General features: G+C 44.6%; 1 protein-coding gene across 1 annotated transcript in view; it reads left to right on the forward strand.

The window, feature by feature from the left end:
- Positions 1 to 12,244, forward strand: part of ARHGAP42 (Rho GTPase activating protein 42) — a 253,118-nt gene that overhangs the window by 225,422 nt on the left and 15,452 nt on the right. The window contains exons 18-20 of the mRNA XM_084842649.1: positions 4,541 to 4,700; positions 7,057 to 7,201; positions 10,556 to 10,936. Of these exons, the coding sequence (XP_084698775.1) occupies positions 4,541 to 4,700; positions 7,057 to 7,201; positions 10,556 to 10,936 (686 nt within the window). The remainder of the gene's footprint in view (positions 1 to 4,540; positions 4,701 to 7,056; positions 7,202 to 10,555; positions 10,937 to 12,244) is intronic.

The raw sequence follows: 12,244 nt of genomic DNA on the forward strand, positions 1-12,244 counted from the left end.
GATGTGTCAAAGGTTTCTGCTGAATGAATTTTGTGCAGTAGGTGACCCCCAAAAGAGCCACATCCAAAACCCAAAAAAAGTGCTGGTGCACCTCCTCCCAATGACCTCCTTTACTTTGGGGTTTGACTAATCCCCCTGCCGCTCCTGTTTTTTACAGTATATACTTCCAGGCTAATTAACCCCTTTCTGTTGCAATCCCTGTTTAGACAGAAAATTCTGAGAGGTTACCTCAGATGGCTGGCATCTGTAGCCCTTCATTTTTGTATCTGTGTGTTCTTTATCCAAATAAATAATCAACATTTTTATAGGCTTCATTCTAAATAAAGCATTGAACTTTTCTGTCTGAAATGAAAATGCTACGATATTTGAATGCCATTATCCATTCACCAGTATGTCAGCCTCGCTCCATAATGAAATGGAAAGTTGTGTGACATTAAAAATTCACCTTGGATTTATAGATCAGTTCTAACCTTTGCTCCCGCAGGAACACTTTTTAAGTAACGCCCTATGGAAGTGCTCCAATGGCCATCAGTGTACATTTTTCAAGAAAACTCTGTGACCAGGACAGTAGATAACTTCTGCCTCCTGTTGATGGGAACATCCTGGAGAGGGGCTGTAGCCCAGGTTCAGTCCTTGGCATCTTCAGGTAGGGCAGGAAAAGCTCTTGCCTGAAACCCTGGAGAGCTGCTGCCAGTCAGTGTCAACAGCACTGGGCCAGGTGGACCAATGGTCTGACTCAGTATAAGGCAGCTTCCTTTGTTCCTGTTCTCTAAAACAGACTTCCCCAACCTAGTGCCCTCCAGATGTTTTTGACTATACCTCCCATCACCCCAGCCAGCATGGCCAATGGACAGGGATAATAGAAGTTGTCGTCCAAAACATCTTGAGGGCACCAGGTTGGGAAAGGGTGCTCTAAAACAGCTCCACATTTTTAATATTAGCATTAACTGAAGATACCCTCTTTTACAGTGAAATGTATGTTGTGATACGCCAGGACATTTTTGTGGCGGTGGTGAAAGCCTTAGAGGGTGAGCTGCTTCGAGGTCATGAAGAAAGCAGTGGTGAGGTCCTTGTTGAAGAAACCAAATTTAGATCCTATGGTTTCAGAAAATTACCACCCAGTGTCAAACGTGCCATTCTTGGGCAAGGCGTTGGAGCATGTGGTGGCCTCACAAGTCCAAGCAGTGTTGGATGAAACTATTTAGATCTATTCCAGTCAGGTTTCAGACCTGGTTACAGGAAGGAAACAGCCTTGGTCACCCTGGTTGATGACTTACACTGGAGAATGGACAGGGGGAGTGCAGTTCTGTTCATTCTTCTGGACCTCTTTCGATACCATCACCCATGGTATCTTGCATGATTTATCCAGGTTGGGCTTAGGAGGCCCAGTGTTAAAATAGTTCCAGTCCTTCCTGGAGGAGTGGTCTCAGAAGGTGGTGCTGCAGGATCTTTGTTCTAGCCTATGACCAAAAGCTTGTGGGGTGCCGCAAGGTTCCATCCTGTCCCTCATGTTTTTGAACATCTACATGAAACTGCTGGGGGAAGTCATTCAGTATGCAGATGATACTCAGCTCTACCTCTCATTTCCATCTATACATCCCAGGGAGGCTGGAAGCTGTTTTGGAGTGGGTGAGGGTGAACAACCTGAGACTTACTCCAGGCAAGATGGAGGTACTGTGCTTTGAGAAACCAGCTACTCTGGATGGAGGTTTACAACTGGTCTTAGATGGGGTTGCACTCCCCTTAAAAGACCAAGTGCATAGTCTGGGAGTACAATGCACTAATTGGGGAAGCTCAGGTGGCTGTAGCATCCAGGAGTGGGTTTTGCCAGCTTAGGTTGGTACATCAGCTGTAGCCCTAACTAGTGAGGATGGACCTTGCCTCAGTTATCCATGCACTAGAGATGTCCAGGTGAGACTATTGTAATGTGCTGTATCTGGCGCTACCTTTAAAGATGGTCCAGCTAGTGGAAAATGTGGCCATTGGAGTGTTGGTGGGGAAGGTAGTCAGATCATGTAATGCCTGTACTGTGCCACCTGCCCTGGTTATGAGCCCAATTTAAAGTGATGGTTTTGACTTTAGAGACTTAAATGATTTGCAGCCAAATTACCTGAAGGACCACCTTCACCCATATCAGTCTGTCTGCACTTATTTATTTATTACATTTCTTTAAGATCAGCAAGAGATCACTTCAAGATCAGCAAGAGAGGCCTGTCTCATTTACCCATCTTTGAAGGCAGTTAGGTGGGCAAGTACACAAGAGAGGGCCTTTTCTGCAGTGGCCCCACGCCTCTGGAATGAGTTGTCATCTGGGGTCCGTCAGGCCCCATCAATGCAAGCTTTTAGGAAGGCCCTGAAGACATACTTGTTTACTATGGCCTTCTCCTAACTATGTTTTCCTGGACTCTTCTGCTCTGCATCAGTTATGCTGTAGACTTTTAGTAATGCATTATTGCTGTTGTCTGTTGTTTTATGAATTATTGCTGCCTTAGTATATTAACAGGAGGTTTTTATTATATGAAATTTTATGTTATAAGCTGCCTTGGAAGCGTGTCTGCCCTGAATAGCAGCCTATAAATATTTTAAATAAATAAATAATGTAAGTGAAGTGGCTCAGAGCCAAAGTCCAAACTTGACAAACTGGGATGTGACTTGTAAAAATGCATCCTTTAGTTTTAAAATACTAAATTTTAGTTACATAATATTAAATATTATTTAATACTAATTATACTAAACATTGAATTCCATATTTAGATGGCCAGCTAATAACCAAATAAAAATGTCTTCTATTTCTACATGTAGGGAGTAAGGGGGGGGCTGTTATTTTCTTAAGGGTGTGGGAAGCAGTTAGGTGGACAAGTACGTGAGAGAGGGCCTTTTCCTCAGTGGCCCCACACCTTTGGAATGTGTTGCCATCAGGGGTCCATCAGGCCCCTCAATGCAGGCATTTAGGAAGGCCCTGAAGATGTACCTCTTTACTCTGGTATTCTCCTGATTATGTTTTATCAGACTGCTCTGCTCTAGCTGCAGTCATGTTATAGATTTTAGTATTGTGTAGGCCAGATGTTTTATTGCTGGCGTTGTTGTTCTTTGCTGTTTTATCACTGTATCAATATTTCTATATGGGATTTCATTGTTGTAAGCCATCTTGGGAGGACTCCTGCCTGAAAGGTGGTTTGGAAATATTATAAATAAATAAATAAATAAATAAATACATGAGGGTTCAGCGAATGAAGCTCTAACAATGGAATGTTTGCAGACAGACCGAGTTTTGTGAGAAAATGGTAGCTCAGTGTGGGTGAGGAGCTGTGTAGGAATCAGAAAACTGAAAGGGGAGTGTAAGGAGGTCCCAGGAGAGGAGGAAACAAAAAGTCTGGAATCAGAGTAACAGTGGAATAAGGAACAGGAAACATTTAGCTACCTAGCGAAGGGTGGCTAAAAGAAACAAAGAAGTGAGGAAAAGAAGGGTAGAAGAAACTGAGTTCAGGAAAACAGGCTAATGAAAGAAGATTATAGAAAATCTCTTGGGACTGTAGCATAAGTCAGCCTATATGCTACTAGAACTTATGGAAAAGAGGATGCTAAACAGACAGGGAGGTCACCAGGAATCAAGGTGGCTAAAGGATGTGGGATATGTTAGGTGGTAAATTGGAAAGCAGAGACTTGGGGAAAAGGGGTGATGGAGCCACAAATTTGAAGGAAAGAGTTGCCAGTAAGAAAGTGGGTAGGCATAGGGAGCTTTCAGGGAGGGCATGGGGATGCCTGGTCCTAAACCTGTGAAACCTGCCTTTACAGCATTATATAAGAGGAAGAATTCTGCCAAGTATAGCTCCTCTCATCATCATTGCATTATGACCTGGCAATGCTACCTCGACAGCACAATATAGGAATCAGTGGATTGAAGTTGAGGCTGGACCTATTTCACAATAGGTCAACCTACCTATTCTATGGTAACAGGTCATTCCCATCACCTTTTGTAGAAAATTCAGGTTTATTTATTCTGATTTCAGCTAAGCACTGTCAGCCATTTGCTTGTGGCCCTTCTTGCTAGAAAAAAAAATCCAGAGTTGTTTTACCTTCAAATGCAGCACACATTTGCTATATTTGGATAAATACTTGAAGGAAAACCTGTTTTTGCTATGCAGTGTTCACAGTGGTGTGGGGTTTTTTTTATTTATTTCAGCCTTAATCTGAACAAATTATACTCCATAACTGAAGTGATTTTTTTTTAAATGCTATAAAAACAGTTTATTGAAATATGTTTCAGTGTAGATCCCTACTTAAAATGTGTAGAGTACAAAAAATATTACAACAGTGAAAACTATTTTAGAGTTCTGGCAATAAATGTCCTTTGCTGTGAGAGCAGGTATTTCAATCATTCTGGACTGTGTTATCAAATCAAAATTACAAATGGCTTCTTAAAATGTAAGTGTGGGTGGACAAACAAATAATCACATATACTTCTGTTAAATCTCTTTCTTGAATGGAAAGTGGGTGAAGTTTAACTTCCTCTCTCTTTTTTTAATTGTTTGTTTTTCAGGGTGTCATTACATAGTCAGCAAAATCTCATGACCATTTCCAACCTTGGAGTTATTTTTGGTCCTACACTGATGAGAGCCCAAGAGGAAACAGTGGCTGCTATGATGAACATCAAGTTTCAGAATATTGTGGTTGAGATTCTCATTGAGCATTATGAAAAGGTGGGACAGTGGAATCTTGTAAACCTGTCTGAAAGCCACAAACTTCTATTTAAAAAATCGAATTTCAAAGACAGATATTTGACATTGTGCAGCTATTTCATCTTTTGTTCCTTTACAGATTTTCAATGGTAAGAAAAAGACAAAAGAAATGGTAGCAAAACAAAGGAGGGTTATGGGTGGAAGATATTGTCATCTTACCCCCTTGTACAGTTTTGTGAACGAGGCAGGACAATTGCACAGTTAAAGCCTTGTCTGGAAGTACCCCCTTGTAGATGAATAGTATTTCAGTTATTCCTCAGTGTTTACTCAGGTGCACAACATGATGACAATCACATATTTGCCAGTGAAAAGCAGCAGCTGGTGTGAATAACAGCTGCTCCTTCCCCCTCAACAGTTTTAGTAGTATTCACCTCAGAGTGTAGTTTAGTAGTATTAACAGCTCATAGTGCTTCCACATCTCCTGTTCCCTGCTGCACTCTAAGATATCAAACATATTTTGCTTTTTGCCAATTGGAAAAATAGTGAAAAACAGAAACCGAAACCCATGAGCATTGTATTAAACAAAATGAAAGGTGTTTTTTTTTTTAATTATTTGAGCTTAGAAACAGCCTCCACAGTCATTATCCTGAAAAAAAGAAGAAACAATACAAAAACACCTGGAAATCCATGATGACCATACATACCACAAGCAATATTCCTTCTTTCAAAGTGTTGAAAACTCTCCTAAAATAAGTAATCTTTCTCTAGCTTAACAGAAATAGATTGAATTGTACATGTCTATAATATACAGAGATCGTTGTTACCTTATCTAATACTGTAGATTGTCTTACATATATGAGGCACCCTGTCAGCTCTTTGTGGTTCACATGATCACTGTGTAATATATCATAGTTTGAAGAACTCACTGATGTGTAGAACTGTTTCGAGTTTCCATGTTTTTGCTTGGGTCTTCACTGGTCAAGTCAGTTGCTTTGATTTTGGCAGCCAGATTCAGTGTTGCAGAGGAGCAGTTTCTCGTGACCAGACTGTACTTTGATTGGTTTGGCTACTGGGCATTAAAATAGGGCCCCATCTACATGAGCCTTGTACTCCGGGGAGGCTGCGAGTTGAGGTCCCTTGGGATAGATGACAGAGTCGCCACTTCGCAGCCATCCGTGGTTTTCTTCCAAAAACTGCAGATTTCTGAGGTGGCATTTTGCTGAGATTTTGGGGGTTTGCTGTGGGTTTCCCCACAATTGTGAGCCATCTGTCCCTTCCCTGAACTGACTTCACATTTTGCGGTGGGCATGTTGTAGGCGTGCGTAGTGCTTACGCCGTTTATCTCCCCATCCCTTCGCAGCTGCGCAGTTACAGAGGGACAGAGAGGCGTTTTCAGTTATTTAATCACACTTTCGCACATTTTTGCGGCTTCATATCTTCGCAATGGTTGATTTTGGTCTCAGTACCCAAGGGCCGGGGGGATCTTGGGGGAGGAGACCATCTTTGCTCCGGCCACCATTTCAGAGTGATGGGTAGGGACGTACCACTCATGCTTGTGAGTGCGAACCATCGCGAGAGTCTCAGACTGGGGAACTGACAAACAGATGGCGTGGAAATGAAGGAGTACAGAACAACCAATTTTTAACTAACGAGGGAGGGAAAGACACATCAGAACCCCTAAAATACAAAACAGCCAATGAAGTGTTGCACCCCCATGCTCACGGGACTGCACAGCTGCACATTTAAGTATAATGGCAAAAAAAGGTACTGTGAGTCTTCTAGGGAAGCGCGCAGTAAATCATGAGTGTATCGCAGGGGATGCTAGTTCAAAGCCACATTGCTGTGCAGTTGCAACGGGGTGGGGGGTGAAAGCGATGCCATGTAGATGGGACCTTGGTCTTCTGTGAGGTGGCAGCTGGGTTAGAGGGGTTTAAAATCCATTTTACCAATTAGCTGCCTATTGGTGTTGAGTTATAAGATTGAAACATCCAGTCCTTATCTTGGAATTGTGTTGTCCAGTTCTAACTTTCCTTCTTTGGTGATTTGCTTACTCTTGTGCTAGAATTGGTTTAGTGCAGCCTTTTCCAACCTGGTACCCTCCAGATGTATTGGTCTGCTACTCCCATAATTCCCAGCAAGCACGGCCATTGGCCATGCTTGCCCGGAATTATGGGAGTTGCAGACCAACACATCCAGAGGGCCCTCAGGTATGAGGAAGGCTGTTGTAGTGCATTAATTTAAGAGTATACTCTACAGGCTATGAAATTGCTGAGTGGCCATGGACCCTCCATGATCTCTTGGCCTAAAGGAAATGTGGATGCTTCAAAAGATTCTCAATAATATGTATATTTTAAGAGTCCTTGCTTTTAACTGACAGATATTCCACACAGCCCCGGACCCCAACATTCCTCTTCCGCAGCCTCAGTCCCGATCAGGCTCACGAAGGACAAGAGCAATCTGCCTCTCCACAGGCTCTCGCAAACCAAAAGGACGGTATACCCCCTGCTTAGCAGACCCAGATAGTAAGTGTAGCTGACTTACAGCACATTTTCAGTTCTCATGGTTGGCAATTAATGGATGGTAATATTTGCTTTGCTCTGAGCATAAGGGGTGCTTCTCTGTGGAGCTTCTTGTCCTTTTTTAACGATAACAGTGTCGATCTCGGCTTTCCTTGCTGCTAGCACTTTGTGTCCTGTAAAATAGATCTTGTGTTGTCACTTGAAAGTTTCCAAGCTTTTGCTGGGTATTTTGTGTGTCTCTTTCCCCCCAGCAAAATCATCTGAATGTGCTGAGACAAATAGAGTAGGCTTTCGTTAGTTAAGACAGGCAGATGGATTTGTCCCCAGTGAACCCATCTCTACAGTAGCAAAGTCCACCAAACTAATAGGGCTCTTAGAGAGCAATGCTATGGCCCCTAGACAGAGCCAGGGGCAAGGGATGCTTCAGATTCCTGGATCCAAGATCAGAGACAGCACTCTGACCTCGCACCCAGGAGTCCAAGCTCCCCACCCCTTCCCCCTTGCAGACAGCGTGGAGACAACTACGCTGGCTGCTTCTCTGAGGTCGCAAAGGTACCTTCGGAGAGGACAAAAGGGGGGTGTTCCCATGGGCAGGGACTGAGGACGTGGGGATAATACTTATCCCCAGCCTCCTCCCCTCCCTGACACCTCCACTAAATGGGCGAAAACGCCCATCAAGCTAAAATGCAGAGCAGGGGGAACATGGAGGCAACAATTGCTTCTGCTGCTCCTCCCACTCTGCATTGGATGGCCATAAGCCTCCGAGGTCATCCCCATCCTCCCTCCCTCTCGCCCATCCCCATCCCATGGACCAGCAGGAGCCATCCAAGGATATATGATTAGCCACAGGGCATGGTTTGAAGCAGCGTTCCACAGCCTGGTGCCTTCCAGATGTGTTGGACTACAGCACATTGGGCAATGGCCATACTGGCTGGGGATGCTGGGAGCTGTAGTCCAAGACACCTGGAGGGTACCAGGCTGGGGAAGGCTGGTCTGTAGACACATGATGCAGCAACTCTGCTGAAATGAAGATGGTCTGGGTCTGGTCATTATCTGAAGGAAAGACTGCCTGGAAGACTGTGTAAGTTGTCTTGAGCTCCATCATGGAAGAACGGCAGAGAATAGATGTAATAAATAAATAAATGATATCACTGTGAATGTTAGAAGTGCGGATGGGACAAATGCTAGCTTCAAGTGTTTCCCTTGCTCAACTGTGACATCACACCCCAATAGTTTCACTGCTGGAGGATTGAGATCAGGGCGTCATGTATGCTTGTAGTCTTCACTTCCTGTCTATATAAATATATTTGATGCTAAAGTCATCCAAATTATGCCTGGAATCTACAACCTGCATGCCAGGAAAACCTGGAATCTACAACCTGCATTAACCATGTAAATTTATGTATATTTCCTTGGTCTAGAAATTCTGCTTCTCCTAAACATGAGGAAAAAGGATCACTGAGCAGATCATGATGCTTAGGTCTTGTCCCTTGGCCTTTGGGAGGCCCACTGAGATCTCCTCTGGCTTTAGAGGTTTAGCCTGGCATGGCTTACACATTTTGATGATGATGATGATGATGATAATTTATTCAATTTATGAGTTGTGCTGTAGATGAAGCTGTCCAGGCGACATACATAATCAAAAACAAATACAATAGAACCAAGGATAAAACACATTAAAATAATGTTTTTAAAGTTTTTAAAGTATCAAATATAATTTTAAATAATTTTAAAAGAAATGATAAATATCAAAGCAGCTAAAACATAGAAAAATATGGTTTTAAAATGCGGCATTAAACATATAATTAAAAAAGTAAAACAAGTAGCAATCAAAAAGTCTTTTAAAATTTAATTCTTTTAAATTCTTTATAGCCTATCTTCACCACCATAAGAGCCCCCCCAAACCTAGATTCTTGGGATGCTGGTTTCTGTAGCCTGTACCAAACTCTGTGGCTTTTCCTGCACTTGTGCAGAATCATGGAAGAAATACAGTCCTGATTAAAATTGGTACTATTCATTTAGACCAGGAGTGGAGGACCTTTTTTCAGTCCAAGAGCTGAATTCCAATCTTGGAAAGGTTTCATGGGCTGCATTCCACCTGTGGATGGGGACAAAGGCAGAGTTGTGAGACCAGAGTCAGAGTGGATGGTGCTGAACATGATTCCCCCCCGCCCAGTTTTAAGCCTACTCAGAAGTAAGCAGGACAAGCCTCTTCAAGTCTAATCAGAAGTAAGGTTGAGCAGCATGTCTAGTCACTAGTAAGCAGGACAAGCCTCAAAAGTAAGCAAGACTGAATCACTTGGCAGCTTCCTCCCCAGGCTCCACCCACTCTCCCTAACAGTGAAAAGTTCTTATCTCTGATCAACAGCTGATTGGCGACAAGAGCTTTTCCCTACTGAGTGCTGAGAAAGGAAGAAGCTTTTCCCTAGTGAAGAGGGGGCAGGACCTAGGGAGGAAGCTGGACGGATGGATGGGGTACCCCCATAGGTATTAGTTCCCTATGCCTGATTTAGGCCATGATGCATTTTAGATAATGAGTGTCAAGAATGGGTTAATAGAGTAAGAATTTTGAGGGCCATTGGGGCAGTCATGTATACAGCAGCCACTTGGAGGTTGATGGGTTTTGGCTGTTTTTCAGCCTGGTAGCTCAAGGCCATGGGTTGCTCCGACTAACTGGGGAAGTGATAACAGCATGCCTGGTGGGAAGATGCAACCTCCTTGGGAGGATGGGGCGGGGTGACTGGGTTTGGATTTGGGTGCTCCAAATCTGCCTGGAGTTGCTAGGGCTAGACAATAAAAAGAAAGCCAGGAAAGGGGCAGGTGTCTCTTCTGGCCCTGACAGTACTAGGGTGTGCTGCTGGTCGATGGCTATCCTGAGAGGCCCATACTTTGGTATGTATAGGATAGACTAGCTAGCTTTATTGTTTTACTCTTGGGAGTGTGCGCCTTGAGGTTTGGCGTTTCTGGTTTTGCTTAGAGTTTTGTACTTGTTTGACTTTGCTTGTAATTTCCTGTACAACCTACCACCTCTTCCCCTGTTCCTTTCTCTTTGCCCTTTCCCTTTTTAATAAGCTTATTCAACCTTCAGTTGGTGTGGTCTACCTGAATAACTTCAGTGCTAAATAGAGTGCCTTATTGGCCTGGGTGGGATCTACTGTGTTACTGTGGGGAAATCTGTGGCCAAGTTGGGCCTGTCCTACCTTGCAGGGTTGTTGGGGTGAAACCAACAATCCTTCACAATGAGCATTTTGGTTAACGAGCAGATAGCGTTGCCCACCAAGCAAGAAAGCATAATTAGACCCTGAGAAACGGCAACTGTTTTTTTTCCTCCCCACCACCAACCTTTCCACCTTTCAGGTGATTCATACAGTAGCAGTCCAGACAGCACCCCTATGGGCAGCATAGAATCACTCTCATCTCACTCATCAGAACAAAACAGCACCACAAAACCTGCATCTTCTCAGCCCAGGGAAAAAGCAGGAGGAGTTCCATGGATTGCCTCATCCCCATCATCCAATGGACAGAAGAATTCCGGTCTTTGGACCACAAGTCCTGAATCCTCCTCAAAGGAGGATGCAGCAAAAACAGATGTAGAGTCTGACTGTCAGAGTGTTACCTCTATCACCGATCCAGAAAATGTGACTCCACCAGTAGAACTGACCAAAAGAGAGCTGTATAGTCTCTCTGGAATGAAAAGATCAACAGCTTCATCCACTAGGTCAATCCCATCTGCTGAAGGTAAGCCCTGTGTGTTTCATTGCCTTACAGTTAACAAGAAAGAGCTGTATATTTAACAGCGTGTACCAAGAAACAAATGGAGTGCATAAAAAGGGCAGTATCCAATACTGCTGCTGCACTCCCGCTCATTCTGTTCTGCAAGGGGGACCCACCACTCGTGCAATAGTGGGGATGGCAGAGAATTCTGCCACAGATTCCATTGAGGCCAGATTCTTTAGAATCCGGCCCCCTGGAATCGGTGGCGGAACAGCCTCCTGCCCCCCCCCCCCGCGGAATCCCCCAGGACAGCACTTACCTGGGGCGGATGTGGCGGATTTGGCGGCGGTGGTTCCGGCGGCAGCGGCTGGTCTCCTGGCTGGCCGCGGCCGGGCTGCTGCAGCCGCCATTGGCATCTTTGTAGCTGTGATAGGCTACGTAAGAATTTACGTAGCCTATCACGGCTAACCCTCCCCCCCAAAAAAAACCAGCGTACGCAAATGGCGGCGGCTACAGCGGCCGCCATTTGCATTCCCTATTTTTCACTGTTCCAGCCTACGAAAATATTTACGTAGGCTATTACGGCGAAAAAAAGGGGAATGCAGATAGCGTAGTGGCCGCTATTTGCGTTCCTTTTTTTTTCGCCCTTTTAACCTACATAAGTATTTACGTAGGCTTTTACAGTGAAAAAGAAAGGAACGCAAATAGCGCCCACTACGCTATTTGTGGTTCCCTTTTTTTCGCCGTAATTGCCTACGTAAATATTTATGTAGGATAAAACGGCAAAAAATAGGGAATGCAAATGGCGGCCGCCATAGCCGCCGCCATTTGCGTACGCTGGGGTTTTGGGGAGGGGGTTAGCCATGATAGGCTACGTAAATTCTTACGTAGCCTATCACAGCTGCCTGGCTGGATGCAAATGGCGGCCACTACGGCAGCCACCATTTGCGTCCGCAGCAGCCCGTCTGCTTCTGGAAATCCGGCTGTGGATGGCCTTGGCCAGCTGCTCCGCGGCCTGGCTGCGGAGTGGAGCCGGCCATCGAGGATTCCGGGGGGGAGGACCGGATCGCCTCCCCCCCCGTTGAAGATTCCGGGGGGAGGGACGGAGCGCCTCCCCCCCACCGCGAAAAATTCCGCGAAAAGGTAAGTGAGTTTCGTACATCCCTATAAAGCTAGTGGTTCAAAAAAAAACAACCCTGCAAACAAGAGGAAACACCTGTTTCCAGATTGGGACAGGTCAGCTAAGCTTTTTTTTTGCAATCTTTGCTGACCTGCCCTGTTCTGGAAACTAGTGTTGCTGCTTGTTTCTGGTTGCTTTTTTAACTGCTAGTT

The sequence above is a fragment of the Heloderma suspectum genome, chromosome 3 (genome assembly GCF_057233095.1).
Source record: "Heloderma suspectum isolate Gila_16-S chromosome 3, 16-S_ref, whole genome shotgun sequence".
Classification (NCBI taxonomy): domain Eukaryota; kingdom Metazoa; phylum Chordata; class Lepidosauria; order Squamata; family Helodermatidae; genus Heloderma; species Heloderma suspectum.